Below are 12,058 nucleotides of genomic sequence, written 5' to 3'. Positions count from 1 at the left end.
TATAACGTATAAAACAGAATGGTAGATGTTGAGTTTCTGTTTAAAAGTATGCCTTTACAATGAATGAAACTGGTTTTGTAAAAACCACAAATTCTAAAATAATGTATTTTTTTCCGATCCCTCTTAAACGGAAAATAACAAAATCGCCCCACTAAGACCCCCAGGGAGCGACGGTCCTATATTACTTTTAAAATACTTGCTTAAAACTGGAAGAGGAGACTTTAAGCGCCTGAAATTTAACTCCACTCCCACCCTTAGTGGTAGCATTACTTATCTGACTTCTCAGACAACTAGAGCGAGTTGGTTGGTCGATGTACGACATGTCACAATCTCACAAGAGATCATAACACAATAAAAGGCCATCCTTTAAAGAGTATCTGTAAGTTTTTTGAGTACAATAACCTCTTAAAGTAATTTTTTACTATAATTTTTGTTTTTTGAAGTAAATTCTCAATCCCAACATTTGGGGTTTTCAAATAATTGGAAGAGTAGTGACACGCACTCCTAATACTTGTGGAAAATTAACAAAGTGGATTCTATAAAGTTTTGATGGGCGTGGCATTTAATTTTAAAATGAAAAGCGTCTAGAGATAACATTTAAGGACTTTGATAAGATAACAAGCCTTCCTTCACCTTATTTTAAATACTTATTTTCAACCAACATGTTTGTCCCTTCCTGTTTTATTATTATACTTTATTCGTTCATTTATGTACACACACAAGGTCTCAAAACGTAAGTACAAACTCATAATTAATTATGCAATTATTTAGGTAACCAAAAATTGGTAAAAAATTTAAAAAAGAACAGAAGAAACAAAACAAAACAATATAAAATTCACATACAAAATGTTATTTATTCTTAATATTTTATTGTTCTGATCGTTATGATTATTTTTAAATTTAAAAGGCGATCCTGCAATGAAGCATACTTTTGAATTTTTTTGTGCTTAATATTCAAAAATTATACTTAATGATGTCGTGGTGATGGGTTTCCGAAAATCATAATCACAAAAACACTAAGAATACAATCCTAATGTTGTTTTATAATTTATAACTATTGATTTACGATCATGACGAACATAATATCACTTATGTAAAAGATTAGTCTCAAGAAAAGAAACTACTTAAGAATAAATATTGTTAACATGATCAATAAAGAGTGTTCCTACTGATTCATCGATCGTCATTCCATAGGATGCACGCACTAAAATGTCATCATGTTTATTTTTGTAATTTGAATTTGTGTTTCTTGTCGAATAATTAATTGCCAAGATGGTTCATTATTTAGACTGCATTTGATTCTTTTTTGTTTGTGGAAATTAGTTATTTGAAGAATATTAATTATTTTATAATAATGTTGATATCAGGGCCTAAATTCCCATAAATTCGAATTAGATATACGTTATCATAGTATTTCCTACAACCAACAGAGACAGCGCTCGTGGTCGAGTAACTGTCTTCACTGAAAGAACCTAACTAATAATTTAAACATTATTTATAAAATAATTTTTCTTTTCTTTCATTTTTTTTCTAGAATCAAACTAGAAAAAGTCTATTCTGAAGAAACAATATTTCAAAAAGAACTGAATGGTATCCAAGGAAATTACAGACGAACGAAGAGGTCTTCACATAAAATACCTTTAGCAAACTTCAAGAATGTAAGAACAAATGTTTTTATAATCCTTGTATTTTTAACAAGAGTACAATATGGTCAATTCATTTCTAAACGAAGTAAAAATACTCATCTCTGTAGTAAATATTTAAAAAACAATTGTATCTAAATATAAGGTTTCCAACCAGATGGGATCAAAGTACCCTTAATTGAGATACAACATTACCTGTAATCCTGACTAAATCAGCTTCTTCCACAAACTTTGGTCTAGAAATTAAAATTTCTTGTTAAGAGCTGAACCTAAGACCTTCTATGGTTGGTTTTTTATATTGTTTTGTATGCACAAATAAACCAACTTCCATGACCCACCATTGAACTTTTCTTTTAGATTGGTATGTCATTTTCTTAGTCAAGGAATTTTTCTTTTTCTGGAGAACAAACTGTACTTCTAACCTGCTGCCCACACTGATGACAGTCAGTTCTGTATTGCCCTTCTAAAACTAAGAGTAAGAGTATAAATGGTGGGATATTGGTTATTCCCAAATTTTGGTGCAATATGAATGAGAATGATTTTATTTTTCTATTATAACCCTCAGGGGAAACATTTCCTTCTGACTTCAAAGTTCTAATCATTATTTGTTACCAGTGCCAGTTTCTTCTGCATTAAACCTTTAAAAAATGGCTGTCACCTTTTCAGCATTCATTCAAGTGTTGGTATACAACTTTTTAAACTTTAAATGGCGTATACCAATCGCTATAAAACCTTTTACCTTTGTGACCAAAGGTTAAAAGGTTACCATTAACAAAAATTGTTAATGACCAAAAAGATAACAACAGACCAAAACAGATCATTTTTAAATAAATATTTTCAATTGAAATCAATACAGTAATTAGGCCCTCTGCTTCATTTTATCACTCCTTACTTACATGTAACATCCTGGAATAAAACTTTTTTTTTTTAATTTGATATCATTTAAACTTTAATAATAAGTGTGAATATTATCAAAGGGCATCTCCAAAGGTAATAAAATTTCAAAAATCCAATCAATCGACTTTAATTTTCTAAAGATTTTTGTAGTTAAATATGATGACCCATACAAACAGTAGGGCAAGGAGCAACCTGATCTCAAAGATGGGTTCATGCCAGTTCAATCGGCTGATCTTTTTGGTCTGTATGTTTGATATTTGTCTGTATAGTTATTATTTCCATGTTTGTAACATTATGGTCCTAGAATCTTGTTCTTTTGGTGAACATTTTACACTTTTCTTTTATTTATTTCAAATAACTTGTAGTCCACAACTACCACGATAGCTGTTCCAGTTTCCCACAGATTAAATTAATTGACATAGGATCAAAAGGATTAATCTCCTCTTCTATCTTACTTTTTAAATTCTTCAAAAGTAATTTTTTCCGAAGTCATAAAATTAATGCATTACTTATAATTTAATACTTAAATGTAAATTGTATCCAAAATAATAGATATTTTACTATTTACTATATATTGTGATATACTTAATTTAATAATTTTCTAGTACCAGTACTATGGAAAAGTGAAATTCGGAAGCTATAATCAAGAATATAAAATATTATTTGATACAGGATCTGATTACACCTGGATACCAAAGGGCCATTCTAAAGAAAACAAATGTTCTACAAAGTACAGTAAGTAGAAATAAAAGAAGTGAATAAAAATTTATGTAACAACTTAAAATTATATATCAGAAGGGATAGAAATCTAAAGAACTTGATAATTATAGACATTTATGGCTAATTTGAGCATGCACTGTCTTATTTGGATCAATTATTTAGCTTAAAAAGTTTCTTTTCTGTAGACAAGCTAAATGGGGGTTTGATAAAAAAAAAAAAAAAAAAAAAAAAAGAAAGACACAAATGAGTTAAAAATAGTTTGAGGCTTCAGGCTTCATTAAGGCTAAGCAAAATAAGATATTAAGAAAAAGGCCATTATTTTCCCATGAGCCACTAAACTGTTTTCTGAAAAATACTTTTATTAATATATCTTGATGTAAAATTACCATTTATCTTAGGCAGAATTATAGAAATATAACAGATACCTAAAATTTACTCTCTACTCTTAACCATTTATTCAATACTAAATTGTTATAGAATCAATATTGCAAATACTAAAAATGATTTCAAGAAGTTATCACCTACCTTTCAGGCAACAGGCTCATACATAGATTAAGTGAGAAAAAAATATATATTCTATCTCTGTTTTATCATATAAAATATTAATTTTTTGCAAAAATATTACTAAAATGTAACTTTATATAATCTAATTTAATTAATCTATCAAATAAATACATCCCTTCACTTTTGTAAAATTCTAATGAATATTTTATTTTTATACCCTCTTCAATAAACTCCTGGAAGCCATTTTGTAATGCACCTTGTTTTGAAAACAGTCCATTCAGCTTTTAAAGCAATAATTTCTTGTTGTGCTATTGTACCAGCAGGCATCAAAGAAGTTTAATGTTTATACTTTTAAGTTATAGATAATCAATTTCAAAATTAAAAGTCAATCCTATGATGGAGCAATAAAGACAAAAGTTTTACTCCAATATCTAATTTATTAATAATAGATATACTATTCAAACACAAAGCTGATATTTCAAGAGATATAAACAAATTAATAATATACAATACTATATACAAAAAGTAATATGTTGATTTATTCAATTCTTTAACTGTTATTGAGGACCTAACAGTCTTAATGAAGACCTACAATGTAGGTCAAAATATCGGCAGAAAATAAATAAGTAGTTATTACAATTTTTTCTACTTTTTTTACCACAGTCCTTACTATCTCCCCCCAAAATTAATATGTATTCTGTTCAGGAGTATAATATATTATATATTTTTTTTTTTTAAGAACACTATAAAAGTACCTCTTTCCAAGATTTCAACAAGAACAAAACTCTGGAATATGTGAAAGGAGAAGTCACTATAAGATTAGGAAGTGATTCAGTGACGGTAAGCAAGAAAAAAAATGTTTTTGTAATTTTTAAGTTCATAATAAAAGAATAAATTTGTAAATATTAATAAAAGTTCAAATTCATATATGGAAGACCAATGAAAGAAAAATAATTTATGTTTTTTAAATACGAAATATTTTAAGTGAAATGTGAACAGTTTATTTTATGTTCTTAATTAAACCATTTTTCGATAGATCGGTAACATGACGGTGATGAATCAAACACTTGGTCTGGCAATTAAAAATGATTGTGGAGGGGTAGACCAGAAATATGAAGGGATCATTGGAATGTCATTCCACTCGATTTACCAACCATCAATATTACAGAATATGCTATCTCAAGGTTTCATCAAAGAGCCTGTATTTGCATTCCATTTTAGCAGGTAAGATGTGAACAGTATCAACAAATAGAATTAGAATTTTTCTCTGTGTTCTCATAAATTATAATAAAAGTAGCACTCTAATATTAAATAACAATTAGAAAAATTGAAAGCTAAGATAAAATATACATAAAAGTTTGAATTTCATAGGTCAAAAAATTATTGGAATATTTGTGAATTCTTTCATTTATTTATTTGTTTTTATTAATAAATACATACCTGTCAATTACTTGATTTTATTTTAAAACATCCAAGATGTGAATAATAATAATTCTATATAAACAGTACTGAATTTAGTTTTATTCTGATTTTACAGAATAAACAGTTGGTCTAAAATAAAAAAAGGTTGAGGTCTTGAGGTTCTCCACAAGAATACAATCTGTATTCTTCTTATTCTGTGTACAGGGCTAAAGTACATACAGATTGTGATGTTTACAGATGCCCTCTATATCTTTTATATCATTTTAAAGAGTAGTAAGAGTTTAAAAAATAGTGCGAACTACATTTTGATATCTTCAATTATTTAAAGACTTGAATTTGCTGATGTTTAATCAACTTTTAATTTCTAAATTTTTTCAAAAATGTGGGTAACAAGAACATGATAGATGATTCTGACATTTTTTTTTTTATTCCTTTTTAAATAAAAATATGATGAAGCTGGTAGGAGCTGTATTTTTTCTAATGTAAAATCATAGCCTTTGGGGTTTTATTTTAATAGTAATTAAAGAAATTACTGACAAGACTAGGTTCCAATTCATCATGAAAAAAACATAATCAGTTAAAGCACTATTGTCCTTTCACTAGTGTTTAGTGCATAAGTTATTACTTATTTGAGTATAATTATTATAATTGTATGATGGTAAAGCAAGGCAAGCGTGTGGAGAGTTCCCATCTTATAAAACTAAACTGTATACTAGACAATGTATGGCAAGGAAATTTCTCATTTGTAATATTCCATAAGTTCCAGGATCAGAACAGTATTTTGAGGAAGATGACGAAAAATTAAAATTCAAAAATCCACTCCCAAGAAATAAATGCACCATCTTTACTACTTTTACTTTCATTTAGATCAATCTTTATCTCTCTAGGATGGACTTTGTGGATTAGAATAGTTCACTTAGGTTTACAAAAAGTTGGCGTAGCACAGGATTTTATTTGGATTTGTATTATTTTTGGATTAATCACCATTTATAAGTGATCGCACTTTTAATAGGCACAACTGCCACTACTGATCAATGACTAATCCTCATCGCGAACATCGGAAACATTTTTTGGTCATTGGTTGTTTGGTGTGGCATAATAATAGCAATACTGGACTCTTTCTTTTTTGATGTTCCAATAAACGGAAATGCGCACTTAAGGTTTATTGAAGAGCTCCAATTTGAAATTCTAGAAAACTTGCCTCTCCAAACAAGAAGAGAAATGTGGTTATAGCAGGACAGCTGACCTGCTCATTACTCTCAACTGGCAGAAGCTGTTATAAAATTGTTTGTCAACAGGTGGATAGGCCAAGCAAGTTTCTAGATCTCCTGAGATAAATTGATAAATAAGATTTTTATTTTTTCACTTCAGGTTTATGCTCCACTTATAACACCGGACCAAGAGCATATCCTTGCAGAATAATTCTGGAATCCTGCTATTTAGAATTAGAATGTGTGAGGGAGCCAGAGGGATATTAAAAGATATTACACAGTAGATAATTTTATATCTTGGCATGACTGACAAATGTTTCTTTTGAAAGAGTGATTAGTGATTCACCAACTCTTTTGAACAATAGTTAAATTCGAGCATTTCTTAAATAACATTAACCCAGCAATCAACAAAGAAGAAACACTTTATGGTGAGATTGCTTAACGTGACTATTTAGTAATTTAGTAATATAAGAGGATTGAGCATGGGGTTAACGCCACCACCTTATAAAAAAATAAATGTTCTGAAATCCACAGAAAATAATAAGCCAGATTGGATTAAAAGGAAACGGGCCCAGAACAGGAATTTGGAATTGACTATAGCAACCTGGAATGTAAGGACAATGCTGCAGCCTGGTAAAACAGTGGAAGTGCCTGAGCAGATAATTAAGTTAATATAGACACAGTAGCCTTGCAGGAGATAAGATGGGACGAATCACACAGAGTGGACAAGAAAGATTTCTTAATGTTTTAGAAAATGATAGTGGATTCTTAATTACAACGAAAATAAGGAAGGATTTACTATTATTTGAACCGATTAGTGAGAGAACTTGCAAACTTAGACTGAAGGGTAGATTTAGGAACATAACAATAATTTCAGCATATGCACCAACTCAGGAAGCAGATGTTGATATATAATTGGAATTTTATCAATAATCGGAAAGAGTATATTAGGCATCCCCAAAATATGATGTTAAAATTATTTTAGGAGACCTAAATGTACAACTACGAACCAAGAGCTTTACACAGGCCATTGCAGGAAAATTCTCAATTCATAATGAGACAAATGAAAACAGAAATCACCGCTGCCAATGCGCTGAAGAGAATGATATGTTAATTAAAAGTACTTTTTCCAACAAGAAAATATACGCAAAGGAACATGGAAAGCCCCCAATGGGCTTCAGGCAGTAACCCAGATAGATCAGGTATTGATAGATAGAAGGCATGAATCATCAATTACTGATATAAAGATTGCCCATGGACCTAACTGACCCCGACCACTTCATAGTCAAAGTAAAGTTTAGAAAGCAATTAACATACATAAAATCTGGGAGTTGGCATTATAGGAAGAAATGGGATTTGGAAAAATTTAAACTTGAAGAAATCACTGAGCAATTTAAAGAATCTGTAAGTAATAAGCTAACAGAGAATTTGTGAGGAATTGGAATTGGGGAAGTTGAAGAGAGATGGTATAAAATTAGAAAAACTATTGAGGAATCTGCAGATAGAGTAATTGGAGAGAAGAGAAAGCAGAGAAGTGAGGAATGGTTCAATGAGGAATGTGCAGCAGCCCTAAATGTTAGAAACGAACATAGATTAGCTGTATTCCAATGCTCCACCAGACAAAGCTATAAACAGAAGAAAAGCCAAAAAGATTATAAGAAAAAAAAAAGGAATTCTGAACAAATACTAGAACTGAGGGTGAATAATGAAACAAGAAAATTCTATGGTGTTGTCAGATATATGAACTATGGATTCCAACCTAAGGCAGATGCTTGTAAAGATAAAAATGGAAAAATATTAGAAAAAACTATGGTAATTGACAGATAGGAGGAACACTTCAATGATTGACTGAATGTAAGAGGCACAGACCCTGACGTGACACCTAAACTAAAAAGCTTGTCTTATTTAGAACCACTCTCAACCAAGGATATGGTAGAATAAATAGACAAATTTAAAAATATCAAATCTCCTGGAGAAGAACTTCTGATAGTGAAATTCTTTAAAAATGGTGGAGAGGAACTGAATAATTATATACTACATACAATAATTATACTTACTAATTGAGGATATATGGAACAATCAATGCATGCCAGAGTGGAAAACAATCTTAATCTACCCTATACATAAAAAGGGAGACGGACTTCTTTGCAAAAATTACAGAGGAAAAACACTGTTAGGAGTAGGGTACAACTTATTGGTTCAGAGGTTAAATGAGTTTGCCGAGAATGTTCTACAGGAATACCAATGCAGACTCTGTAGGGGCAGGGAAATGATGGATCAGATCTTGGTAATGGAAAAATGCTGGGAGTATAAAACTGACCTTCACATGCTGTTTATAGACTACCGCCATGCTTTTGAGAAATAACATGATATGTTCTCTGGGAGAATTCAACATTCCAAATAAGTTAATTCACTTGATACAAACATCAATGGATGGCAGTCATACTAAAGTTTATATTAATGGTACCTTTAGTTATGGTTTTATAGTCACTGCTGTAGGTTGTTAGCCAAGGAGATTTGCAATCTGCTACATTATTTAACCTTGCACTACACAGTGTGATTGGTAAGCTAACCTCCAATGGGGATATACTACACTCATCCATTCAAACATGTGCATAGGCTGATAGTGTTTTCTTAGTGGAAAAAGAATAAGCTATATCTTATTAATTTATTCAAACCGTTGAAGAGTTGAACACCACCTCACTTCAAATTTTTCCTTACATTTCTTACTCAGATTTTTTTTTCATTTATGATCCCCTTCCTGGTTATTTCTGACATACTGCGGGTATTTACAGATCTACAGATAACCAACCTATTCTAACCCTGGTAGGGGGTCAAGTTTTCATTTCGTGGATCTGCCATGAAATAAAAGTCAACCCCCCAGGATGAATTTGAACCGGTGTCTCTGCCCTAATGTGGCAGTCAAGTCGGCAGCTTAAGTCTGTAGGCCACAAACAACTCTAAAAAGAGATAAAAATCTCAAGCCAACAACTTTTTCGTAAAATGCATTCATAGATTACAAATGTGTATATTACATATACTGGTACTGGTACTGGTATTTGGTGGGCGGAACAAGTCCGGCAAGTGGGTCTAGTGGTCCTTCTTGCCAACCCCTGACAGCTACTTAGGTTGCCACCACATACTAACCAAGGTGGGAGTGTCAATATACATTCTTCGAGACCACCGAAAAACGAATGTTTAACTGCCCCAGGTGGGAATCGAACCCACAACGTTCCAAACCGAGCGCACTGGGACCTGCGCACCAACCCGCAGTCGCTATATTACATATAGATAATAATATATATTTTATTTTTTTAATCAATAAGATATCTGAGAGTGATTAAAAATAGTAGAGACTATTCACTGAATGTTGATGTTATTTTCTTTTCTTTCAGTCACTCGAGCAGTAATGAATTAATCATTGGAGGATATAATCCAGAGTACATTAAAAATGGGGAACTAAATACTGTTAATGTCACTGATTCTGAAGCCTGGCAGGTACAGATTGAGATGTAAGTTGTAATATAATTACCCTTTGTCATATTGGTCCAACCTGTCATATTTCACATAACAATGAAAGATATCAGCCCTAAAAACTTTGTTTCCATGTTGGTTATCAAAATTAAAAAGGTAAATCATGGTCAGATAAAACCTATCTTTATGATACCTCATAGCCTTCATAGACTTTTCTACTTACCTTGGGTGATTTACTCTACTCATTAATCTCCATACCAGCACCTATCTTTATATTTTGCTTTTAGCATTGGTACATACCAACACTAAGCATAGAATTGTGAATTTATACACTTTTATCATAACTGTGCTTCTTAGATAAAGTACATACACATCAGCAAAAAATGCATGTAAGTAATTCTTTGCCTGAAATAGTGCTATCCATTCTTCTAACAAGATTTTGTTATTGTCCGATTTATTCACATGAATTTTAAATTTTTTCATTATAAATAAAGATGATCATTTTTTTTTTTTTTTTGCTACCCTTTCACTTTTAATGTTTTTGAAATAATAATATATCAGTTCCTTAATAATCTATCAAGTTCCATTTCAGCAGACATCGTAGAGATATATTTCCTAATTTATCACATTCTTGGGAGACAATGTATTCCAACCACTTCATTCAGCACCCTTTCAATTTTTTTTCATCACAATTTACAAAACGAAATTGTGAAAATTCAACTGTTTTAAAATAATTTTTCATTGCTTTTAAATTTATATTATTTTTCAGCATGACTTTTGGTAATGAAATAATTGCTATTAACCAAAAAGCTATCATAGACTCAGGCTCTTCAATTATCAGTGCACCATACAAATTCCTCCAATGCATCCTCGATATCATTAAAAAATCTAATGATGAAATAATAATTGAAATAAATCAAGAAAATGGTTTACTTTCAGTAAGTTATAAAATATAATTAATTGATATTCCATGTTATTACTTAATTATACATAACTTCAATATTCTATTAAAAACCCAATTAATGCTTTCTTTTTTTTTTTAGTTTACCAGGAGCTCATCTTTCAAAGTACCTAATATTTCATTTATTTTTAGAAATAATGATTACACTCTAACCGATGAAGACTATACTATTAAAACTGTAAGTACGTTTTCTTTAAACGTATAATTTTTCATACTTCATTAAGCAAATAGAAATAGTTTTCTAAAACAAAAATAGTTGCTACAATGATTTTAATGGATTATGAAGAGGTATGAATATCTTCAAAGTAGTAGTTTACTTGGCAAAAAAAAAAATTATTTTTTTAATTATAAAATATTCTCCTCATACAATAAATATATATGTATATATATTCTTTTCATTTTGTTTCAGAATGATAAAATTGGGATTGGTATTTCTTTTAATAAAGATGTTTCTGATACTTGGGTTCTTGGTGATTCATTCTTGCGAAAATTTCACACAGTTTTTAACTTTGCTAATAGAACAATATCATTTCCAAAAACAACAAGGTATTTAAACAATGCATTAGAATTTTAATACAAGGAATATCTAAGTGAATCTAAAAAATCTATTACATTATGTCAAACTGAAACATCCTTACTCTACTAAAAAGTTTCATTTGACCGCTGTTGTCAAATTGTCATCAAGCTGTAGTTGCTTGGGAGCATTTATGACAACAATGTGTCGTCAAAGGTCACTTTTCTAGCTTGTGTTTGAAGTAGGTGATAAGAGCTTTAGTATCTTTTAGAAGTAGTAGTAAACTTTCTTTGGCTAAATATTACATTTTATACATTATATAATGCTTATTTAAATTAAAAGAAAAGACAATATAAAAAAATTGTGCTTTTGAGTGGTTTTCCAAGGAAGCCCCTGCAGTCAAAGTGTTAATGCTATCATGATAAAAAATATAAAACTGACATTACAACTACTAATTGGCTTGAAATATAATTCTAAAGTTAACAACTAACATGGTAACAACAGTTCTTTTCTTTGCAGGTTTATAGATGGAGGTCTGTTAAAGTAAGTGAACATTAAACATTATGGTTAATATTGTTTACAATTTAAAATGCTATAGTAAACTAAAATTCATGTACTTTTTTTTACAGGTCAAACTTTTGTTTATCTTTGACTTCAATGTAAGTGAAAATTTATCACTATAGGTATACTAATGTTCATTTTTGTTTACATA

General features: G+C 30.3%; 1 protein-coding gene across 1 annotated transcript in view; it reads left to right on the top strand.

Annotated features, from left to right (window-relative positions):
• The first annotated feature begins 595 nt into the window (after nt 1-595).
• LOC106689426 (pepsin B) overlaps nt 596-12,058 on the top strand; it is a 14,531-nt gene continuing 3,068 nt past the window's right edge. Inside the window, exons 1-11 of the mRNA XM_014434377.2 lie at nt 596-733; nt 1,535-1,658; nt 3,146-3,275; nt 4,504-4,604; nt 4,801-4,988; nt 9,793-9,909; nt 10,641-10,809; nt 10,915-11,010; nt 11,242-11,378; nt 11,866-11,889; nt 11,976-12,005. Of these exons, the coding sequence (XP_014289863.1) occupies nt 663-733; nt 1,535-1,658; nt 3,146-3,275; nt 4,504-4,604; nt 4,801-4,988; nt 9,793-9,909; nt 10,641-10,809; nt 10,915-11,010; nt 11,242-11,378; nt 11,866-11,889; nt 11,976-12,005 (1,187 nt within the window). The 5' untranslated portion in view covers nt 596-662. The remainder of the gene's footprint in view (nt 734-1,534; nt 1,659-3,145; nt 3,276-4,503; nt 4,605-4,800; nt 4,989-9,792; nt 9,910-10,640; nt 10,810-10,914; nt 11,011-11,241; nt 11,379-11,865; nt 11,890-11,975; nt 12,006-12,058) is intronic.

Source organism: Halyomorpha halys, unplaced genomic scaffold (genome assembly GCF_000696795.3).
Source record: "Halyomorpha halys isolate HHAL.00 unplaced genomic scaffold, Hhal_1.1 Scaffold1357.1, whole genome shotgun sequence".
In the NCBI taxonomy this organism is placed as follows: Eukaryota; Metazoa; Arthropoda; class Insecta; order Hemiptera; family Pentatomidae; genus Halyomorpha; species Halyomorpha halys.
The sequence above is the reverse complement of the archived record's forward strand: the minus strand, read 5'-3'. Positions and strand labels throughout refer to the sequence as shown.